General features: G+C 41.6%; 1 protein-coding gene across 1 annotated transcript in view; it reads right to left on the reverse strand.

Moving 5' to 3' along the window:
• Positions 1–9,158: 9,158 nt before the first annotated feature.
• The window catches only part of NKAIN3 (sodium/potassium transporting ATPase interacting 3), a 266,817-nt gene continuing 250,769 nt past the window's right edge, over positions 9,159–25,206 (reverse strand). The window contains exons 6-7 of the mRNA XM_067711709.1: positions 20,926–20,995; positions 9,159–11,195 (exon numbers count right to left, since the gene is read on the reverse strand). Coding sequence (XP_067567810.1) covers positions 11,186–11,195; positions 20,926–20,995 — 80 coding nt within the window. The 3' untranslated portion in view covers positions 9,159–11,185. The remainder of the gene's footprint in view (positions 11,196–20,925; positions 20,996–25,206) is intronic.

A 25,206-nucleotide genomic window follows, 5' to 3' on the forward strand; every position in this document is an offset into this window, starting at 1 on the left:
GCCCGTTCAGAACTGGGCCACATAGCAGGAGGGGAGCGGGCAGGCGAGTGAGCGAAGCTTCAGCTGCCGCTCCCCATTGCTCGCATTAGCGCCTGAGCCCTCTCCCCCCAACTCCACCCACGACCCATCCGTGGAAAAACTGTCTTCCACGAAACCGGTCTGCGGTGCCAAAAAGGTTGAGGACCTCTGGACTAGACCCTGTGCACCACCCTCGGGTCATAGAGGTGGAAGGAGAAAATGTCTGTTGATAATCGCGTGAGTGAGTAGTGGCCACGATTGCTTTTGATTGCGAGGAGCTGTGAATGGGAATTCAGAGGCCCTGCAGACTTGCTTTGGCTTGTCTGGGATGGGTGACTGCAGTTCTGGCATTTGTTATTCAGGTCCTGAGCGGTAGGGGGCTCATTTTGTCCATTTGCCCTTTCGGCCAGAGTCACAACAGAAAAGATGGTACCGGTTTGGCCAGATGGACGGGGCAGCCTCTGGCCTAGCGAGACCTGGGTATCATAGAGTGAACGGATGTCATTTCTAGAGGCCGAACCCAAGGAAAGCAACTTATTGACCACCTGAAAGCTACTAAGATTTCTCCTGTAAACTTCTCAGGGCAAAGGTGTGATTTGTTTCCGTCACTCCCCCAGCTTCTGGCACAAAGTAGATGCTCACTGTTTGCTGAATCACTGGGAGAGAGAGGGAGGTTGTGAATGGGCTCTGCTTTCTCCTCCTGGGGTTGCTGGGGCCCAGAATCTGGAGGAAGGAAGGCCCTAGCCTCTCCCTTCAGGACCTGGCTTGTACAGAGCAACAGGTTCAGGGTGATGAGGTTAATACTCCTTTTCACAACTGACTGTGAGCTCCTTGTGGGCAAACTCCTTATATCTCTAGTGCCTGCCCAGCCCCTCACACACAGCAGGCGCTGAGCAGGGTGTTTTGAAAGGAAGCAGCAGCAGCCGTAGCTAGACACCGGGTTGGGGGGATGCTGGCACACAGTGTGGCTTCAAGACGGTCATTTAATCCTGTCTCCCTGGAGGAGCTGGTGTACCAAACGCTAGTGTGGTCACCACCTGCACAGAGACTTCAAGACCAGTAGTATCTTCTGGGTATTGTCAGTTTTACACATCAAAGTGCAAATCAGACTTACCCATGACTGCAGAAGTAACTACACATTCTAGTTTGCTGCAAGCTGCTATTATCAGGAAAGAAGAGATTTCTTTTCATAGAGCGCTGATAGGCCAAGAATGCGCCAGGAAGAAGTTTGTTTTCGCAAACAGAGGAGTAGGGTAACACCTCCCGTGGAAAAAGCATGCTGCACTCATGCTTGCTGCAAAGGCTTCCCTTGTCTGTGAAACATACCAGGACTTTGATATCTTTGCAACTGAAAAAGATCAGAGCATTCTACTAGAAGAGATAATTTGACAACTACAAGATGGAGAAAAATTTATCGAAGGGGAAAATTCCAGAGAACTAATACCAAAAACCAGTCTTGAAAATCTATTCATTTTTTCCCCCGAGAGAGCATCTCACTAGAACATGACTTCTATTTAGAATATTCAGGGAATGTCTTTGCTATTACTGATACTTTAACTTTTAAAATACCTCAGCGTCTTTATTTTAATCATTTTGGATGGTTAGGTTTCCAGAATCAATTTTATGTACCCAATTATTTAAGAAGAGCTTATTCACCTCAGGGCCAATGTATAAAGTTGTGCAGGTGATACAGGGCACAGCAATGCCACATTTAAAGTGTTTCCATTCGAATGACAGACATTGAAGATCTGGATAGTTATTTGAAACTTTTTCCCATAGATGCTGAAGTGTCTAATTTAAATAAAAATCGATCATTTAATTTTAGGACAAATGAAAGGACCGTATCTTGATTAAGGGGTTCCTGTTCCTAATTTACAGTAAATGTTTTTATTGATAATCTGGATTTATCACCATATGAGTAAAATGCTGTCCTTTGAAGCAATACAGTTACCCACAGGCTCTACTAAGTGTATTCATTCTCCCCTTAAATGTCTCCAGACAACTGTGCTATAGATTTTTATTAGTTTTCTTTCCCTGTTCTTTTAGTTAGGGAGAGTATGTTAAATTATTGCAAGTGTTCCTGCATGTTGAAAGTATTCCTTTCTAATTCTCTGCTCTTTAGTCTGTCATGTGATTGACAATAATATCATTAAGATCATAAGAATTGTGTGCAAATTAAGAGTTAATAGGATTGGGCTTCCCTGGTCGCGCAGTGGTTGAGAGTCCGCCTGCCGATGCAGGGGACACGGGTTCGTGCCCCGGTCCGGGAAGATCCCTACATGCCGCGGAGCGACTGGGCCCGTGAGCCATGGCCGCTGAGCCTGCGCGTCCGGAGCCTGTGCTCCGTCCGCCATGGGAGAGCCAACAACAGTGAGAGGCCCGCGTACCGCAAAAAAAAAAAAAAAAAGAGTTAATAGGATTGAAACAGAGGGTTGAAGAACTTTTCTATGGGAAAAACTCAGGAGTTTCAGAGTGTGGACTTTATAACATTTATTGGGATAGTCAAAGACCTTTTCTGTGTGTTCCTCGGTTCTCAGTTCTGTTGTGGGTAGAGGTTGCCAGGAAGCAGAGTTCTTGTCACATATAAGGGAGTCTCAGAAAAGTTTGAAAGGTAAGCACAACTGAGAAGACAATGTTTTCTTGTCTTTCTACCTACAATGGCAGAAATTCCTTAGTGTTTTCAGATTGGGAAGGTCTCGGGGGGAGTTCTCACCTATACATTTCTACCATGGGATGAGAAATAACTTTATTATTTGGAAAGAGAATAAAACATGCATTTAGAAAATTAATACTTTCCACTTCAGATGATCCCCTAAGGACTTAGAAGTATTTTGAAGTGCTAACACCCAAATTCCCTTTGAGTTATATAGGAGGAAATTGGAATATCTGTGTTTTTATGAGAAAACGAGACGTAGCCTTATTACAGCTGTCACCGATACTAATAATACTCTGTGCTGTTAGCATCCATCATACGGCATCTTAGATTTGCAGGGAAACTTTAATGAAAACGCTCCACTTTCTTAAGAGGTTTTAATTATCGTGCAGCCCCATATTTACAGATATGGAAATGTGAAGATCAGGTGGACTAAAATCAAGGAGGGTTGACGGCCATGGGCCCTGAAACAAAAGAGGAAAGAATAAAACAGGATCAGAAGTCCTTCTTCTCGACCCTCCCCCAAAACATCCTCTCGACAAAGATTAACGGGACCAATGTGACTCAAGCTCAGAACTTTAGAGCCAAGTCTTTGCAGGCCTAGAGCACAAACAGAACTTTCCAAAGGGTCAAGCAATTTTGATTTCTGGGGGAACTTGAGATATTTGAGTAATGAATGGCTTTTCTCTGTGATGTTAAAAAAAATCCAAAGATCAGTCCGGTGATTTTTCTCTTAATTCACCACACTAAACAAGTGGTTTAAAAATAATAAATCAAATGGAATTGACGAGCTTTGCTTGCCCTATTAAAAAACAAGTTAAGCATGCCACGTGAATTGCCCCAAATTCCATTCTCTAAAATTACTTAACTTGGTGCTCTGTAGATTATATTTTGCTTTAAAATGTTTAGCACAGGAAACTGATTTTCTTATTTCGAGTGATGGCAAAAATGAAAAGCTATAGAAGGACCTAAATAATTATTTACAGGTATTGCTTGAATAAATGGGTTAAATGGGACAGTTTAGAATAATAAAAACCCTGGACAATGCAAAGAGGAGTCTGCACAACACAGTGCAAGTTATGATGAGGGAACCAGAAAGCTAATTACCGTTCACACATAGAACACTCTAGTTGGACCGTCATGATCGGAGTGCAGTAGGAGTGCTGCAATGGTGAGGCTGTTGATTTCACTTTACATAGGAGACCCAAGAAAACTATTTTGTAAAAGTGCATTCAGTGAGTGCTGTTTTAGGTTTAAAAGAGATTTAAGATAACAGAAGTGCAAGAGAGCAATTCCCTTTAAAAAAAAAAAAAAGAGGTTTAAAAGAAAGGAAATTATGTGAGGCAGTTAAAAGATGACTTGAAGCAATTTACAAAATCACTTCCTCAGGAACAAAAGTCTTGAGAAGAGACTGATTATCTGGTAATTAATAGTAAACTATCTGCTGGCTGACAAAAAAGCATGAGAAGGCTCGACTGGAGCAGATAGAAGTATGTTTAAATCACGAGTCAAGAAAGGAGAAGGCAGGAAGGACTGAGCTGTTCTGACTTTCAGGAAGCAAAGCGCAGTGATCTGAGGTCTGCGATGGTTTTTTGTCCTGAGAAGACAAAGTGGCAAGAGGCAAGCCCACTGGACAGGACTTTCTGATACTCAGATCCAGGAGGAGGGAAGGGGGAAAGGGAGGAGCCACCAGCAGGAACCCAGGGGAAAACAATCACAAGATTGCAGTCAACAGCCAAGGGATGGGTCAGTCCAGACTCGTGACAGCTGATGGCCACCAAATGTAGAGAAAAGAAGGCTGGACCGAAAGCTTGGCCAGCAGACCGACGGGACGAGGGAGAAGCCTTTGCAGCTACCAGCCTCTCTCCTCATCTCTGAACCAAGCGAACCAATTGTTGAGATCCTTTCAACACTACAGTTTTGCAGAGAAGGAACACATTGTCCCAGGCATCTTCCTTCTTTTAATTCTCGCTCCGAAAAATAATGTGACACTATTTATCCTTCAGGGAAATGGGCCACAATGGTGCATTTTAACAATGTGATTTTAGAAAAGGATGTACTTAGTGAAGTTTGTGTGTACGTGTGTGTACAGCATGGATAAGTCACCCAATCTTATCTCAGTGATCAGTGCCAGCTGCCAGATTTGTAGGCACAAGGTGCGAGGAGAGTATAACCAACACTTTTCAGTGATGAAGATCACTTCATGGGGGTATTGTTTAATGAGTAATACCTGGAAGGTTTCTATCTCTGTTGCTCTGGCTGTCTCCCTTTCACTCACACACACACAAACACACACACACACACCACACACACACACTCACTCACAGAGCCTAGGAGGAATATACGATAAAATCTAGTTACAAAAGCAGGTTACGATTTCCCTCAATTGTGTGTTTTCTTAGAGAAACGTACTATCAAGTAGTTTAAAATACACCCTCCCCTCCGTATCCACGGGTTTCCACATCCACGGATCTGGGGTGTTGGTGGGGGGAGGTGACTGTTTTCATTGTTAGTGCCGCTTTATTTAAGGGACTTGGGCATGGAGGATTTTGGTTTCCCTGAGGGCTCCCAGAACCAATTTCTCATGGATACAAAGGGACGACTGTACTCGTTGTCGCTAGCCAATATTATGTTCTTAAAGAAAAACAGGTGAAAGGAAACACAAGTCTAACTTTTACTGAGAGAAAATAACAGAAAAGGACCATATACTGTTCACTTGGAAGTCCTTCCCCACCTCCCTAAGCACTGATGTCCATACATATTTGTTGAATTGAATGAAAAGAAAATAATGACACTACTGATAAATTCAGAAGCAAGAGTTGAAGAGTTACGACCACAGAAGAATTAATGTACTTTTGTAGCAGAACAGTGAGAACCAAGCAATACATTAGATTGGTTCTTGAATTTTCAGTTCAATTTTCAGAGAAGGAAAGTTAAAATATACTCTGCAGAATTATGGGAAACATTGAAGTATCTTGTGTCATAGATTTACATTTTTCTTTCTAAAAAGAAAGGCAGAAAGATGAGGTAGAAATTCTCATTTCACAGAGGTGATAATCAATTCCTCACAGTAGTGAAGAATATATGTATTTTTCTATAATGTATTATAATTAAAGTAAATAAAAACATTATTCCAAAATATCATGCCCACTAGTTTGAACCTTGTGGCAGAGACTGCTAAGCATTCTTCAATATGCATTTCCCTTTCTTACTAAGAAATGAAGCCCCTAAATTTTAGATGGGTACAAGGCCACCATGAATAAGGACTACAATTTCCAGCTTTCCTTGCAACTAAATTGGGGGTGAACCAAGTAGTGTGTGCAACTTGTGAGACACATCCTTAAATGGAAGAAGCACCCTCCTCTGTCCCTTTTTCCTCCTTTTTAGCTGGAATACAAAAGCAATGGCTGGAACTTTGGCAGCCATCTTGAATCATGATCTTGAGAATGGCAGGACACATAGTGGAGCAAGACAGAAGGAGCCTGGGTCCCTGTCTCTAGGGAACCCAAATCCACCTCTTTGCTATCTCCAGAATTTTGAAATATGAAGAGACATAGACCTGTATCTTATTTAAGCCACTGTCATTTTTCTGTTCTGTCACTTGTAGGTAACTCTAATCCTAACGAATGTAGACTGACAACGTTGTCTGCCAAAGCAATTCTATGAGGATAACTAGATAGATTATTGGTTTCTTCAAACTGTTTTTAAAAACTTAACTCTGGAGAGCAAAGGCAAAGCATGCCCTAAATGGAAAATGGTCCAATGTTTTCAGTTACTCAAAGAAACAAGAACAATAACACCAAGTTAAGGATTGATATGTCCAAATCCAAATTGGGTAGAATTTCAAATTTGAATTCTTCCCTCCTTCCTCCCTCCCTCCTCTTCTTTCTCTTTCTTTTCTCCTTTCCTCCCTCCTTTCTTTCCTTCCTCTCTTATTTCTCCTTCTTCTTTTTCCTTAATTTAGTTCTCAGGTTCAAGCCAAGGTATATTCTGGATTCTTCAGATATTTCATTAAAAATGTTTAGTATTTCATGTGCTACTTGCTCTTCATATGCTTGCAAGTCTAAGGAAGATGATTCATTTATCACCTGACACCAAACTTTTCTACAAATATCAATATTTAAGAAGCTTTTCCTACCTTCTAGAAATGGCATTTTTTCCTTAGCTCTCAATAAAGAAATTAAGCTTTTTCAGGATGAAAAGGGAAATGCTGCCCACAAATTGTGAATTTTTGGGGAATTCTGTTTTTGGAAGAATTCTTTATTAATAAATACATTCTTCTAATATTTAAGATATATCTGCTCCCTTTCTGCGCTGCACACTATGTAGTTACGTGAGTAGTGATTCCCTGTATTAGCTTAACTTTGGGGCATAATATCCTTGAGTTATGGCCTATTTATCACGAATATTTGAGCAGCGTTCATAGATAGACTGTCAATCAGAGATTACCGATGACTCTTAAATGGGAGGAAACAAGAAAAACAGACATTCAAGGTTTCGAAGTTTGAAAAGATCAATTATTGGTATTGTTTCCTACTTAATTCAGTTATCCATTTAAAGCAACTACTACCTTGGGCTAAAAGGTCAAGTCAGAACCTTTGAATTCTAATCAACTGTAAACGTTCTCCTAGTTACCTACTACAGCAACTCAGAAATGATAAGCAAGTATTTCCTTCAAGAAATAATTAGCCAGAATGTTTACACCATAGTAGTGAATCCACATTTTGGGACACTATACATTTTAAAATTAGGTATGAAATGAAGATCTGTTTATTCTTGGCAAGATTCCTTTCTAATTTGCAAAGATTGAAAAGAGCAATTTTGGTTTTCACTTGCTTCTCAGTTTAGCAGTCACGATGGTCCTCTCCAGATTTGCATCGTAAGTTTCAGCTGATGTTGATGAAGACGAATTCCTCTCAATCACGAGCGAGCGTACCATCCATTAAGTGAGACAGATGGCAGCCCTGCCCTATTTTGTTAGATCAGCCTCTTGAAGCCGGCTGCTCCCCTTATTTAGGTCTATAGGAAATAACAAGGCTTATTTTTTCTGGAGGAAAAAAGAAAGAAGGATGCTAGGCAGGATGCTAGGCAGAATGTCAAGTTATCTTCAAAACAAGTGAGGCGATAGCCCTTCAGGTCGGAGTGATATGGACATAAGTTTTTGTTTCAGGGACACATACCCTCACACTCTATGGCGGGTGGAAGGCTAAGGTACTTGTGGATGTACTAGCTTAGAGCTTTTCCTAAGAGACGTTCTGGATTTCTCTGATCTAGGCAGTTCCACACCCCAGTGTGTCTTCTGTCCCTTGGGAATTCTCTAACGAACCCTCTGAACCACTGTCATTCCATCGATTAACCTGTGCTGCTTTGAAGGTAAATCCCAGCTGCCTGTGACTTCACACACTTCTGTTATCTTTAAGAAAAGTCATTGACCAAGATAGAAGACACGGCCTGGGGCAGGGTTGGGCAGGGTTCACGAGGCAGGATGCCAGGATGGTTCAAAGAGGAAAAAACCTGTGGTTTTAACGTTCGCGTCTCCATTCCAGTCAGCACTAGGGGCTCATGGGCACTGGGGGACGCATCTCCAGGTAAATCGAGACAACTTCTGAGGAGAGCGCTGGAACCTGGAGTTGGACCATCTTTTAGGATGAGGAGATGGTAGCACATGAATACAGGCTAAATATACGCGTCGCTCTGACCAGACACACACTTTGCATACAGGGAAGCCAAGATTCAGCAAGAGTGTAGATAGAGTGAACACGTTTTTGTCGAAAACCCTGCTGCGTGATGCACGGTGCAGCGTACATTCCCTAAAACAGGAGGCAAAAGCTGCAAAACCTGGAAACGCTCACTGCTAAGAGGCAGCAAGCTGGACGGTGCTGTGGTGGAATTACCCGGATCAAGGGGTGGCTGCTAAGTGTTACCGCACAAGCCTGTGCTGCTTTTCATCCCTTGGTCTTAAGTAAGCAGAACCTCTAAAGACTGGCCGGGAAGAGGAGAGGCAGGGAGGGGCCCAGTGGGAGGGAGGGGAGATGGGAGATCTATCTGACTTGTTTCTGATGAGTGGCAAATTTTCTGGAACTTTAGAATTACCATTATGGATTGCTGGGATTGGGGATTGAAACAGTTATAACTTAAATGAAGAAAGATTAAAAACTAAAAACACACGTACCATATTAAGTAGTTGCCTATATTGAATATCCATAGAAAGATCACTGATGTGAGGATTTCCTCCTCAAATCTGCAGCTAGACAAGATCTAGGACTCTGCAGTGCATTGTAGAAGTATGTTCAGATTTATACGAAGGTGAAACAGCAACACTAGTGAGTGTGGTACTGTTTTGTGAAGTTTACTGTGTTTTGTTTGTGCGTGTGTGTGTGTGTGTGATGAAATGACAGTTTAAAATATTTAAATGTTATTTTTACTCTTCCGTCTTACTCATTTTCTACATTTTTTATATGCTATTAGTTTTCTCCATAATAATATGTATTCGTCTTGGAATTTGAATGTAAAAGTTATTTTAAAATTAAGAAATGCAGTGTTTAGTGTATACTATTTCTCATCTCTTAAATATGGGCAAGTTTTTCAAGCTACTTTTTAGAAAACTTGGAAGAGTTTGGGGTTTGCATGGGCTTTGCACAGCACTTGAATGGGTAACAAGAGCTCCGGACAGGATCCAACTTCTTGTTCTGACATGACAGTGGTAACTGCCTCTTTCAATTGTGGCATGCTTCACAGTTTACACAGTAGTTTTTATATTTTCAGCTAATCCTCACCTTACCCTTGGGAGGTAGGGATTGTTGTTCTACTTTACCGATGAGGAAATCTCCAGGACCGAGATGTCTAACACTGCCCAAGACCACAGTGGTGGGCTGGGGACCCAACCTTCCCCCCCTTTTGCCCTCCGGCTTCTCCTTCCTCCGGTCATAGCCTGTGCCCTCTGTATACAGCAGGGCTTCGGAGAAATCACCAAATCCCCTAGGCTCCAGCCCCCAACTGTACAAGTCGGCTTGGACTGGCCCTTCTCCCCAGTCCCTGCTATCTCCTCTTCATTTTGAATTTGGGTTTATTCAGTGGAATGAAAAGTGATGGGATTCAGTGAGTGTCAGCTGACTGACAGGGCACAGCCCAGAGGCTGTGAGTACAACAGACCTCCGGAAAGCCCATGGTGTCTGTCATGAACTGGAAGGAACCAGGGCCAACTTTATTGCATAAATTCTGATTCTTAACAGAATCTTATAAAATATATGGGCTTCAAAGGAGAAGAAGGAAAATAAAAACCTCTACACACATACAAAAAATTGGACACAATTTAAGATGGTTTGTAGACCGACTTAGAGATGTACGGGCCAAGTTAACTTCTGGATTAAATACTGCACGTAGACATAATTTCGGGCCCTATAGGAGGCCTCATCTTAGTTGTTACACAAAGTGAGCAAAGCTTATTTTGATATGGGAAATAATAATTGAAAGATATGAAGGAAAAAACTGTGATATGTTTTCAACAGTCCTTTTCCCATGGAATATTGTTTCCCATATTACTTTCTTGGTTCTTGGGATGGGGTAGGAGAAAGAAAAGTTGATTCAGAACAAATATAAACATCTTCTTTAGAAGTATTATAGAGAATTCCACACCATTTTAATACTTTTTGGAATATCTTAAGAGCAACATTCCTGATCACAGATTTATGGTTGTGATTTCTGTCCCATAAACCTATAAGCTGTATATTTAGGTCTGACGCCAGTGTCAGAACTGGGAGAAAGGGTAGAAAATCTGAACCTCAGAGATACCCTCCAAATGGGAAAGGTGTTCTACTGCTCATTTCACTCTTTCATACGCCCGTGATATATATTTTTTCAGAACATAGGAAGAACGAGATATCATGCAAGCATCTGAACATTGAGATTGCCATAATATGATTCTGGGTTTTCGAAAGTCGAGAACAAAGGAGGACTCTCTATTTTGTCTGTGGTGTTGAAAAAATGATCTGTACTCAGTCTGAAAGCCCCATCCACTATCTGTACCCATTTATCATCTGTCACCGCATCTAACTTCCTGCCGAGGAACCCCGGGTAACATCCTCTATGAGAACTCCCGTCAGGCCCGAGATCACCGCAGTCAGCAATGGGGACTTGACATCTCAACTACACAAAGCCACATTTCTCTTAGAATTGACTGTGGAAAGCTTTCACAGAATGTTTTTCATTTTGCATGCCTCACATTAAATATTGTTAAAAGATTAAAAACCAATTTTGGGGTACAATTTACAAGTATTCATGTAAGAAGGAAATGACTAAAAAAACACCCACCCAAGCACCTACAACTCATCTAGCGAACAATGCTAATAACACTTAGGCCGTGCCTGGAGAACTCTGTGATTCGTGGGAAAGTGGGGAGGTGCAGTCCATCCTCTGGAAGAAAGTGAGACGTGTCAATGCAGAGAGGTGCTGTCATTGGTGCTTTGTTTCCTAAGTCAAGTTCAGCAGCCGCATTTTCAGAGTCAGCGTCATTACTTATTTCGACCTGAAACAGAAAGGATGAAGTGCTTTAAAAGACTTCAAAATTGAAAACTAAATTTCCTTTTTATTCATCCAGGCTTTTCAAAAGGCAAAATGTGCCTTCTGCTGTCTGTGCCTGTGGCTGTAGCAATAAGCAAGCAAAACACCTGGGCTCCCTGCTTTTCAGATCAGGGCGGGGCAAGCAGGTGTAAATGTCAGAGGGGAGGACTTGCGGTTTCCTGGGAAAGACGTGTCAGCCACATAGCAAATGGGGAGTGATGTAAAGGTATTGCCTTTGGTGGCCCTGGGGTAAAGCTGACAGGGTAGTATTATGTCTGTGAACTGCTAGCTACAGCCCTAGCCTAACCTTCCTAGAGCCTTCCATTGGCTGACTGCTGAAGAACCATCCAGGTCTGGCTTTCATACCACCTATGGCCCTTACATACATCCCACCCTGTGATGGTTAATTTTTTTTTTTTTTTTTTTTTTTTTTGCGGTACGCGGGCCTCTCACTGCTGTGGCCTCTTCCGTTGCGGAGCACAGGCTCCGGACGCGCAGGCTCAGCGGCCATGGCTCACGGGCCCAGCCGCTCCGCGGCATGTGGGATCTTCCCGGACCGGGGCACGAACCCGTGTCCCCTGCATGGGCAGGCGGACTCTCAACCACTGCACCACCGGGGAAGCCCTGTGATGGTTAATTTTATGTGTCAATTTGGCCAGGCCATAGTACCCAGATATTTGGTCAAACACCAGTCTAAAAGTCACTGTGAAGGTATCTTTCCTTTTTTTTTTTTTTAGAAGAGATTAACATTTAAATCAATAGACTGAGTAAAGTAGACTCCCTCCATAATGTGGGTGGGTCATGTTCAATCAGTTGGAAGGCATTAAGAGAAAAGACCGAGGTCCCCGGAGGAAGAAGGAATTCTGCCTCCAGACTGCCTTTGGACTCCAGATGCAATGTCACCTCTTCCTGGGTCTCTAGTCTACCTGCCTACCCTGCAGATTTGGACTTGCCTGCCCCGTGATCACATGAGCGGATTTCTTAAAATCTCTCTCTCTCCAGACACACACCCTATCAGTTCTGTTTCTCTGGAATACACACTCTCATCTCCAATCATTCTTGTCTCCACACATTTGACAAAGACTCTGTGCATCTTCCTGACTCCATAGCAGGTGGTAAGCCTTTGGAAGGTGAGGGCTGTGCTCTAGCATCTTCGTACAGTATCAGCCTCAACACAGTGTCTGCTATACAGTTGGCACCCAATAAATATTTGTTGGATACTTTTGTTTCTCTCTTGTGAAAAGTCTTAGCTGATCCAAACCTATTCATCTCTGAGGTTCAGTTGAAATCTCTTCTCCTCCATGAAGATTCCACTTCTACCTCAGCCGTGGTGTTTTCTCATCCTGCTAATGGCAACTCTTATGCTATCAGCTGGACCCCATGTGTAGCGAAGGGCTTTCAGCTTCACAACTAATTGTGCACTGATTGTTTCACTCAGGTATGTAAGTTTTTTCCTGCCAACTAAATTATAAGCAGGGTGCCAGTGGAGACGGTGTTTCATACTTATTTTATATCCCCATCCAGATATTCTCTTCCATTAACTCAGTTCAGTGACTCTATGGCTCGGAATGGACTTTTTCATCATACTTTGAAATAGCTGAAAAAAATGTTCAACTTCCCAGTTTCACTTTTTGGAAGCCACTCTTCTCCCTGTAAATTCTGTTCCCTCCTCACCCCTCAGGGGCGGGAGCCCTGCAGTTCTCTCCTTATCACTTATCACGCTTTCTCTGCTCTCCTATTTCTCTACATTCTGAAAGATGTAGCCCAAATATCTAGCCCTTTGACCCCACTGAGTTGAACAAGGATTTAAATGGAAAGATAAAGGGATGAGATTTTAATGGTGGGATTTTTATAGTTTTATATAACATTTTAGTCTGAAGGAAGATTCCAGTTGTGGAAGTTTATTCATCCGTCCAACAGGTGACTCTTCTAGAATGGGATAAGGCAGCAGGGGAAGGCGTTTTCTTTCTTTGTTAGTGATAGTGTTGGTGGGCATTGGGGGAACGTCTAGGTACCCCCTACATTTATCTTTCACGTCACCTCTACTTACAGTTACTATTTTCTGCTTTGGGGCTTTAGCAACGTGGATTGGAAAAGCTGCGAAGTAGGCTGAGCCTGTCCCTATGATGCCAGGTAGGAATGCTGGAGGGTTACTTCAGGCATTGGGAAATACGTCTGCAAGGAGTTTTCTAATAAGACAATGAAGCAACTGTGAGAGGAGGCATTGAAAGGAAAGCCTATTGACCACTCTGCCTTAGGTTTTATTAACAGATGGATTTTTAAAAGTCAAACATACACACACAGAAGTAAAGAGAATGGTATTATGAATCCCTATGTTCTCACTATCCAGCTTCAACTAAAATAAAAATTATTTAATTAAGTTTCATGTAGTCACCACAACTTTATTATTTATTTTTTGGCTAGAGTATTAAAAGCAAATCCTAGACGTCATGTCTTGTGTGTCACTCATTGGCACAGCTCAGTGATGATTCCCTAACTCGGTGATTCTTCCTAGCCAGGGACATTTACCAGTTGTTTGCCACAGTTTGGCCGTGTGTGTGTGCGCGCGCGCGCCCGCTACTGGTGTCTAGTGGGCAGAGGCCAAGGATGTTGCTAAATATCCCAAAGTGCACAGGACGGCCCCTACTACAAAGAATTATTTGGGTCCAGAGTTAACAGTGCTGAGGTTCAGAAACTGCTCAAGTAATAAACATTTTTTCTTCTTTTGTTAAAACCTATTTATTAGCATATCTATCAAAATAGGCAACAATTCCTTAATATCATTTACTATCCAGTCCATATTTGCATTTCCCCAATTGTCTAAAAGCATCTCATTACAGTTGGTTTGTTGAAACCAGAATCCAAACAAGGTAAACACACTGTATTGGACTCGTATGTCTCTTAAATCCCTTTTAAAATGTAAGTCCCCCTCCCGCGTTGTTTTCATTTGCCCTGTACTATTTCCCACATTCTAGAGTGGCTGATTGCTTCCTTGTGGTGAGATTTAACTTACTGTGTTATTCTTGTATTTTCTACACTTTCAGTCCAAGATCAGTCAGCCCAAGATATCTCATAGATGGTGCTGTGTCTTATTGCATCACCTCTGGAGACATAGAATGTCCAGTTATCACTCTTTTAATGATGGATCAGTTAGTCTGGGTAGAAGAGTTTGAGTTCTGGGATCCTTAAGATCATTTTTTTGGGCAGATTTTGTAGATATGTTGGCAGTTACCTGAGGGTACCTACCCTCGAGGCAGAGTGAAATCAAATGATAAGACAGTGTTATTTCAAAGTGTGTCTCCTGATAGGCCTGTCATTGTCTCTTTTTCTATTGCTTTTTTAAGTCTGTCACTTCCGGGGTGTGTGTGTGTGTGTGTGTGTGTGCGCGCGTGCGCTTGACTCTGTTTTGTACATTCTTTATTATGTCTTGTTTCTTCCCAGAACCTGTCATAACATGGGGATTATATATATTTTTGATGTAACTATAAAATGAAAAATATACATTAAATATAAAATTTGGTTTATCTTCATTACCTTTAATTTTAAAATCAGTGTGTACTTTCTCTTGGGAACAGGTGTGAATGAAGTTACTTTTACTTATGCTGATGCGTTTTTTCGGGGGGAGGTGCTCCGTATCTCCACACCACTACAGAAATCTACTTTCTTCCCATTGACATCAATGACAAGTACTGAGAAGAGTCCTGAGATCCTGGGAGAGACAGGAATTGACAGCTTCCCTGGGGGGGGCACCGTTCAGATACGAGCTTTCTCATTTTGGAAAAGGCTTTATTGCTTCACAAGGCAGCACGAGGACCGGGCTCCTCGAGGCTCTGGGGGCAGTGCGTGAGGCCATGTGTCAAACGAGAGGGTCTTTGTGTCCCCAGTGAGGATGACTGACCATCAGTGGTGGAGGCCCTCTCGCGTGTGGCCGGCTGCACGGTTGGTGGCCTCGTTCCATCCTAGCAAGGACAATGGTGCATGAACTGGCCAGTGTAGGGATGAGTCAGAACTGCGGGAACCATATAAGCACAGCCATCTCACTGCTACTTGGTCAAATAGCTACACGTTAGGTGTGTTCTTACATTGTCCCTAAAATAGTATAATCATTTCCTAGGATGGATCAAAAAGTCATGAATGCCAGTGACAAAGGGAAGGCTCCCCAAAGCCAGGGGGAGCGGTGAGCCCTAAGTGCCGCCCCGTTTGAGCTAAGTAAGGCAGGCAGGCAGGGAAGCTGCCTCTCCTTTGCGACCACTAAGAGGGCACTGAGTGCTGTACAGCTGCAGTGCTCTGCATGCTTGAGGCGTCCCGGAGAGTTAATGCCTCTGTAAGCGCCCATCTTTCCAGGGACTGACGGTTGCCCTCAGGCAACAGAACTGCACACTCAGTAATGGGAAAAGTGAGCCGCCATCCCATGAGCAGGTCACAGACACCTGGCTCTGCATGCCACAGGGACAGACACATAGATAGATGGATAGGAAGGTGTGAAAGCCAATCAAGGGCAAATGAAAACAGGATATAGCCAGAGAGCTATCATTTTATTAGTCTTCAGGCGGCTGGTCAAGACATGGAGGAGGGATGGGGTAAATGATGGTTCCCCATCGGTGTTTATTGGCTGTTAAATCAGGGTTTGAAAGCACATCATTCTCACCTCCGCATCTCCCACACACACCCACACACATCCCTTTGATTTGTCCTCCTGGCTGGTTTTTAATGTAGATTTTGTACATGCAGAATGGCCTGGCACCAACTTGTAAGGATACTAATACAAAACACCCGTTCTCAGGAAAGAGCGGAGATGGATGTGACCATGTCTGGTTCCGTCCAGCAGCCCGATCGTCAGAGGCGGATGCCCTCTGAGTCTGGGCTGTGAGGGGTGGAGGTACAGTGGAGCTGACGGCAGTGCCAGCCTGAAATGGGGGGCAGCTGCGTCTGTGTTCCGGTACTTGGTTGCAATAGCAGACAGTCTGTCAGCGGTGACCACAGAGCATGTAACAATTTTTGTGAAGAAAAATTAGCCTCCTGCAAAGGCAATCAGACAAGTCAAGATACCAGAGAAAAGTCAAGTTCTCATTTGGAAACCTTAGAAAAAGATTGGCTAAAAGTAACAGGAGAAGCTTTTTTCATCACGTCTTTCTTAACTGCAGTCACAGGGTGTCTTCCTCATGGAAATTTCTCCTCATGGAAATTTCTAGCATCATCAGATCTCTCTACTTCTCTTGTGAAACTCAGTTCTGAGATTCCACTGCTGTCTTTCTTTGATAAACTGCCTTGGTCTAATTATTTTTATGTGAAGAGTTACTGCTACATGCAGCTTAATTGCCCCACCACCCAGTTGCTAACCATTATGATGATTTTGACAAAACTTAAAGTAATTCAGTTGCTCGCTCTGACATCATTCCCTGAATATCTGTATCTCTTTCAGAGCTGCATGGATTTATGCCAAGCTATGCTTCTTCCTGAGAGGTAAATCTGCTTCTGTGAGCCCCCTCCCTTTGGGGTAGCTGCTGCTTCCACCGTGAGCTGCTGCGGAGGTGTCCTCTTCAAAGCCACTGATGACCAGGTGAGCAGCCCTTGTCCTGACCGTTTCCCCACTGTGAAAGGTGGTGTAGGAGCAGCAATGGAGGAGACGCTGGCAGAGAAGCAGGATGTACTTATGTTGAGAGTTACAGCTCCCTCATTCGCCGCCATGGCAAGACAATGGTCCCCAGAACAGGCTCCCCTTGACCCGTGTGTCACGTATCCCCAAGCCAGACCCAGACAACAATCACCGGGAGCATCGCCACGGCCTTAGGCATAAAGGATGCCATTGTTTAGATGGTGCAGCAATGCTGCTGAGGACCTCAGAGCATCCCCACCAGGAGCCAAGGTTCCTTCGCGGCTTAAACATCTGCTTCCTAGTAGGTTGCTGACTTTATGTGAGAACGGTGGTGAAGGCCAGATTAGATATGCACAACTTTCAGCTTTATCCTCTGCAGCGTGGCCTCCATGCAGGGGACATTCGTTTTCTTCTTCTGCTTTTGATAAACTCTTCATCGTCTTTCCAACATCAGCTCAGGCATCATCTTCCAGTGGTGCCTTCTCTCCCCAAGTGAGAAGTAAACGTTCCCTCTTCTGCAAAAAATTGCCTTGGGGACATTGTTTTGTATCTACTTATTTCTATGTAGGTCTCCTCTACTAGATCATTCACGGCTGGAGGTCAAGCCCAAGTATTACTCATCTTTGTATCTCCAACCCAGGGCCTGGTACACATGTTGTGAGTGACCAACAAACAGTTGTAAATGGAAGTAAACCAATTTATGTAATCAGTGGGTCTTGATAGCTTGGTGCCATTACTTTTTTTTTTTAATTTAAATATAGTTGATTTACAATGTTGTGTTAGTTTTCGGCATATAGCAAAGTGATTCAGATATACACACACGCGTGCACACACACATACGTATATACCCCTTTTCAGATTCTTTTCCATTATACGTTATTACAAGATATTGAATATGGTTCCCTGTGTTATACAGTAGGTCCTTATTGCTTATCTGTTTTATATATAGTGGTGTGTATCTGTTAATCCCAAACTCCTCATTTACCCCTCCCCCCCTTTCCCCTTTGGTAACCATAAGTTTGTTTTCTGTGTCTGAGTCTGTTTCTGTTTTGTAAATAAGTTCATTCGTTGATGCTGGTACTTTAAAGAGAGACAAAGCATGAAAGACCAAATCCACGTGTGAACTGCCTCACATCACATCACCCCAGTGCACATCTTCACACCCAGTTGGACTGTGGGCCCTGGAAAAGTGCACTTTATGATTGCGAGCAGTGACACAATCAAACACAAGAATGAGGGCTCCCTGTACAAGTCTGCAGTGAATGTAACCACCCATCTGGAGTTGAAAGTTACCCATCTATACCCATGTTCCCAGGAATATGATAAAGATTCTCCCGATCTCCTTCATAAAGAGGCTTCTTCATAAACCTGGCTTTGTACTCTATGGAACTTAGAGCCTTAACGAAGGTTAAAAGCCAGGGTTCATGCCCCCTCTAACGATTTAGTTCAGAAGATTGGCTTTTCCTCCAGTCTTGCTGGTACGATGGATGTGGCATCCCTGAGCTGGTTACAATGGAATCCAATACAAAGGCTTTTATTAAAAGAAATCAAGCAGGCTGGTTGATGCCAACTGGATAAACTCTGCCGTATTTGCGTACCTGAGGGGGGCACCCACTGACCTCTTAAATTGTTTCATGCACAATGATTTTAATTTGGGTTTAGTTTGATCTTGCCGATTCCTGCTCCCTCCATGGTTGAAAGGCATTCCACATTCATCTGACATAACGATATGCATCATCTATCAAAGTAGAAACTTGTTCTCTTGCTTTCTGCAGCCTGTAGTTGAAGCCACATTCAGCTGAAAAGGTGTGGGAGGTCAGCAGTGAACAGGGGAGTTGAGAAAGCCCTTTGGTGCAACTAGAGATTATCATACTAAGTGAAGTAAGTCAGAAAGAGAACGATAAATACCATCTGATATCACTTATATGTGGAATCTAAAATATAACACAAATGAACCTATCTACGAAACAGAAACAGACTCATAGACATAGAGAACAGACTTGTGGTTGCCAAGGGGGAGGGGGGTGGGGGAGGGAGGGACTGGGAGTTGGGGGTTGGTAGATGCAAACTATTACATTTAGAATGGATAAACAACAAGGTCCTACTGTAGAGCACAGGGAACTATATCCAATCTCCTGTGATAAACCATAATGGAAAAGAATATTAAAAAAGAATGCATATATGGGTATAACTGAGTCACTTTGCTGTACAGCAGAGATTGATACAACATTGTAAATTAACTATACTTCAAAAAAAAAAAAAAAAGAGAAAGCCCTTTGAGGAGGGAGTGGAGTTGATCAAAGCCTTTTAGGTAAACTTACCGGGACGTTTCATGTGTTCTGGATTCACAGAGATTGAAGGGACTTTAGGAAACAGAGACAGAAGTCACTTGCCTCTGGGCCATGCCACAGGACACCCTTTTCAGGCACATGGATACACGAGTGTCATTTAAGAAAGGAGATTCCATTACCATCAGTAATCAATTGGCATTTTTTAATAACCTCCCCTAATCGTAAGATCTTTCTGACATCTGACCGACATCTTTCATACTGCAGTTTCTCTGCTGAGTTATATTTTTCACCGTGGAGATGAAAGACATCATCCATCATCCTCTTTTCACATAACAAATATACAGAAGACTCTCTAAGTCACCGCTAGGCATTGTTTCAGTTCTTTTCTCACTTCCATTGCTCTGATCATCTTTGTTATTGTCACAATCCCTGCCAAGTTCCCCACATCCACAGATACCCACTTCTGGAGTTGATCATTTATGAGCACTCAGTAGCATGAGTAATGAGGTGACGGCTGCTTGGTCCTGGAACGTTATACAGGGTGAATGTTTTTCCAGATTAGGTTGGCTTTAAGAAACCAACATATATTTAAACATCTCTCATGTGACAGGCACAGTGCTGATTTGTGTAGCCTGTGAACTATGTTTCCTTCAGCTCATTCTGCTGGAATCGAGTTAATTCCACATGGGGAGGTGGAGTAACCAGTGCAGGTTTCTCAGGGCTTCCGCCCCAAAGAAGCTGGGGAAGGGGGTACAGATTTGGGCAGGAACCACTGTGGCAAAGAGGCAGCTGATGAAGACTTTCATGCGTGTTTCTTACACCAGTGACTGCTGTCCAAATTTCCTCTGTCTCCATGAAATTACAGAGCACTGAGCCAAAAGAATCGGAAGGTCGTCCGAGCAGGTCCACAATGTCATGTTGAGGGAAAGACCCCAGCTCCATCACTGACTACTTGAGAGACTTTGGGAAGGTTGTCTATCATCGATGAACCTCATAGATGTAGTAGTCTATTTATAGAATGGACTACTAATTAGTACATTACAGTAGTTTCATGAGGATGAAGTGAGATAATATACGCAAAGTGCACATGATATCTATTATTTTATACAGTTGTCTATTTGCTACTTAGAGTTTTCTAGGAATGGAGTCATGGTATCTATTTTCTTGTTTTCTAGTATTTTATCAATCAAGTGACCATGATTCCTTCCTTATACTCAACTGAAATCTGTCCAGTTTGAGGTGTTTTTGTTGTAGTTGTTGACTTCCTTCCGGTTAGTCAAATATTTGAGTACTAGGCACAGTCATGGGCAACTTTACAGATGCTCTACATACGTTATCCCATTGAATCCATCCTCCCTCCTCCACCTATGAAACTGAGTCCAGGTGACAGAACCAAGTCTCAGAGACTTCAAGGGAGGCCCCTGGGGCCGCACAGATAGAGCATGGATCCCAACCTAGTCTTTCTTCCCTTTTCCCTCTGCTATGTTGCCCCCAAGACACATATTAAGTTTCTGTTTTGTAGACTAAATCATCCTTTTTTCCCTTCAATTTGGCAATCAACTACTGATAAAAAAAAATAAAATAAAACTATCATTTTAGAAACATAAACCACAGTACCGACTTCAAATCCTTTTTGGAATGAAAAATAATAATGATAATGTTGGGTTACATGTGAAAGGTGTGTTTCAAATATGAGTGGAAAATTAAACCAATGATTAGTAGTGATAGGTCCAAATTATTTCAGGTTTGGTTAGTTTTGGCCAAGTTAGAAGGATTAATATTTTCCATCTCATCACACCTTTACTTACAGATGAACAGGCTTTAACTCAACATGATCCTGGTAGTAGGAGTGTGCATCAAGTCCACCTATGAAATCAACTGAAAATACAACATAGCCCGATATGAATAAATGTGCAAACTCACATAGTACTAGGTGATTTAAAAAGAACACATAGAAATAATATTAACAAGAATATCTGCCTATCACAAAAATGGAAGAAGGTGTATTTAAGATAAAGACTGTTCAAAATATTATCAGTTGTCCAAAAATAGGGAAGTTTTAAGAAACACACATAGAACTTGGGATCTTAGTGACTGAAAAATCACAGTTGTTACTGGCTTTAGTGAAAAATGAAGTAACATTAAATAACATTAGATTTTAAATAATGTGTTTGTCCTTAGGCATACAGATATGCCCTTTCCCCCTATATATCAAAAGATATACCTTTTCTTCTTGTTGCCAGAATCCGTTTTTTGCCTTAAGAATATTTATTGCATCATTAGAAAGACCTTTGAGAAGTCACAAAATCTATGTGCTTGCCTTCTGTCCTCAAGCTGTCCCTGACAAATAAGCACCTGCATTCTGTTGGGTCCCCTAATTTTCTTTCCCTTTTTGGCCATGCCATGCGGGCTCTTAGTTTTCCGACCAGGGATCGAACCCATGCCGCCAGCATTAGGAGCGCGGAGTCAACCACTGGGCCGCCAGGGAAGTCCCTAAGCACCTGCATTTTGCAGAGGAGGTGTCGACTTCTCTCTGGTGGTGTGGTACTTGCCTCGCAGTCTGTACAGACTCACTATTTTTGGTAATATTCTTTCTAATTTCTTTCTGTTTTGATCAAAGCCTCAATCTTTCTTTTCCAAACCTAATGTCTACAGCTAATCTTAGTTCATTTCTCCTGATTTTTTTTTTTGTCATAGTCCATTAAAAATATTAATTAGGTCATACCAAGCTCTGGTTATACTACAGCACTCTAACATTAACAGATATGTGGGCATATAGGAACACTGAACTCTGTGTCAGTGTGTTTAGGTACACAGCTGTGAATATTGTATTATATCCTCCGCTCAAGACAGGCATACTAGTGAACTGTGATTTAGAGAGAGATGAATTAGCCTAGAAGTTCTAGTGAAGTCTTGACCTAATCTGACTAGCTCTATCCTTCCATCTCCACTGAAGGAGGTGAGGCGGAGCTTCACCAGATCACTGTGTAGACATGAGCTTTGGAGTCCTCTGGGGCTCACAACAACCAGGTGACAAGGGACCATCTCCAGGTAATACCCCTGGAGACCAGAGGAGGCTGAGGCCCATCCTTTCCCTACCAAGTCCCATAGGTTACCTGGATACAACCTCAAGGAGAGAAGCAGTGAGAGGGGAGTCAATGTGAGACACTAAAAAGATTTTCCCAGAGAGAATGAGCAGTGCCTAAAGGGGCCATTTAGTCAGACTGGATTAAGTTTTTATTAGATTAGATATTTAATCAAATATCAACTCCCTTACCTTGTTGACCAATGGGCGGGAATTTAGAAGAAAGATCACTTGATCAATTAAGATCATTGACTAAAAGTTGAATGATCCTATAATTTATAGGGCATTTTGGAAGTTAAAGGGGGTGTTAAACAAAAGTACAAATATATACATTTGTGAATAAAATTATTCACAAATTGAAAAATTATATTCAAAATAAAATTATTTATAAAAATAAAGATTAAAAATGAATACCTGTATTCATTAAAGCAAAATAAAAAGAAAACTTCTTTACATTTCTCATTTGAACGTTAAAATGGAACATTAACAGAATGATTATTTTTGGTATATATTCATGTACTGCCATGAATCTGCTCCTTAGCCCATCTCGTCTCTAACATACCAAACCACTGATATTTTGGGGAAAAAAATATATATAATATATAGTTTTTTCAGTATGGTTTTATTATTTTCATAAATTTATTTACAATCTTATTCAAAATTTCTTTTTATGATTAGTAAATGTGAAATTGTTGATACCTTAATTGACTGTAAATCACAGTATTTTTTTTTACTCTATTTGCTTTATTGTTTGCTGTTTCTCTTCCATATACATCTAGATTGACATGTATTGACACGTACACACAGAAATAATATATATACAATAACATTTTTCTGAATGATTCAAGAGTAAGTTACTTGCATAAAGCCCTTCACCCCCAAATATTTCAGTGAGCATTTCCTCTAAATAATAATATTCTCTTACATTTACACAGTAGAGTTTTCAACTTCAGGAAAATTAATACTGATACAATATTTTTATCTAAGCAAACAACCATATGCCAATTTTTTAGTTGACCTAATAATTTCCTATGTAGCATTAACTATTTTCACTGTGGAAATATCTTCCGTATAGGCGCTGCTAAATGCCAAGCAAGTTTGCTAAAGAGAGGACAGGTGCAGTATAGTTTAGCCCAAATACCTCCCCGGCACTGTTAGTTCTGTATAACATTTAAATGCTAATTTGTCCAGTTTGCTTGCTTTTGTGAGCATAAATTTCAGTGTTTTCCTTTTTTATAAGCTTTCATTTATTGCCATTTACTAAAAGCTTCAAAAGATGATTTGGGGGTGCTTCGTTTGATTTAATAACTTGATTTAATAATTTTATTTAAATTCTTTAACTGATCTTGAATGCAGGGCAGTTAAAATGTAGAAGACTCATTTATGAAGTGGTCACAGTCATTGTAGGGAACTTAGATTAACTTATAAAGCAGTTCTTTAAAGGCTGAAATAACCCTACCTCTGACAGATGAAGAGAAGCAAAGAGAGAAAATGTATTCTGTCATCCTGAAGTGGTTTTTGTTTGTTTGTTTGTTCGTTTTCAACATCAACCTCATTACAAAAATATTCTCAGGGAAATGCAAACCAAAACCACAGTGAGATACTACTTTATACCCACTAAAATAGCTATAATAAAAAAAAATCAGATAATAACAAATGTTGGTAAGGATGTGGAGAAACTGGACACCATGCACTGCTGGTGGAAAGGTAAAATGGTGCAACCACTTTGGAAGACAGTTAGGCAGTTCTTAAAAGGGTAAATCTAGTTACCGTATGACCCAGTAGTTCCACTCCTAGCTATATACCCGAGAGAAATGGAAACATACATCCACACAAAAATTTGTACACAAATGTTTATAACAGCATTATTCATAATATCCAAAAGGTGGAAAAAGTATTGTAGTTTATTTACCCTAATGTGTGTGTGTATATATATATATAAATTTTGGGAACTAGACAAGACTACCAAAAGAGTAACTATTAAGGAGGAATCATTGAAAAGTAGGTAATTAAGACAGTGAAAACATCACGAATCGTTTATGGATGGAACACAGCAATGTGGCCTCTTGACAAGAGAAGCCTGGTGTTTCCATATTAGAAAAATAGTTTTTTATGCACACACCAGAGTAGGAAGGTAGTTGAAGTAAAGAGGTAAATTGAAATGCAAATGGAGGGCAAGTTTATAGACTCTGAAAGTGTTTTTAAAATGATGCTTTAAAAAATGAAGTTTTTTTTTTAAGATGACTTAACAAAATACTTGAAAACAACTCAGTAGGAAAGACCTTCAGCTTTTACGTGTGCAGAAAGGTAGTTATATCACATTGTTAAGAAAGTGAAGCAACTGTGCGTTCTAAAAGTCACTGTAATGAGAAAGATGTGAGAAGAAGATGCTGAATTGAAGGAGTTTCTCCAGTAGAAATAAGGAGATGAATTTCAATGAAACCTGGGAAGTAGCAGAAGAGGCACGGATGGTTTTCAGAAGTATTAGAAAAGGAGGTTTAGAAAGGAAGCATCCACGGAATCTGCAGTCATTACAGTGAGAACACCACAAAGGGTCTTTGCAAGAAGAGTGCCTTGGAAGAGGCGGGGAAGACAGAAGGAGGGGCCGGGCACAGCTTGGTGGGTGACCTGCAGGATAATTGAGTTGAATTCAATATACTCTGGTTATTGAAGTCTTAAAACGTAGAACAAAAAACTTAGCACAATTAACACCTGGCATCAGCTGATGCAGAAAAGCGTTATGCAGAGCATTGCCCCCTTCACCTGTTCTCGGAAACTGAGGTGTTACTAGAAAAGATCCCGCAGGGAGAGCCTGCAGCCAGGAAACCGCATTGTTTGTAGTCCTTTCAAACGTATTTCCTGTGCCAACTTCCACTTGGAAGAAATGATGTTACTTGGAATGGAATATCTTTGTGGAAGTGACCACCATGAGAAGAAATGCTAAATCTCGTTTTGGGAAAATAAGGGAAGGTACATTTTTGCTTCTTACAGATCATACCCACAA

This window comes from Pseudorca crassidens, chromosome 17, assembly GCF_039906515.1.
Source record: "Pseudorca crassidens isolate mPseCra1 chromosome 17, mPseCra1.hap1, whole genome shotgun sequence".
Taxonomy (NCBI): domain Eukaryota; kingdom Metazoa; phylum Chordata; class Mammalia; order Artiodactyla; family Delphinidae; genus Pseudorca; species Pseudorca crassidens.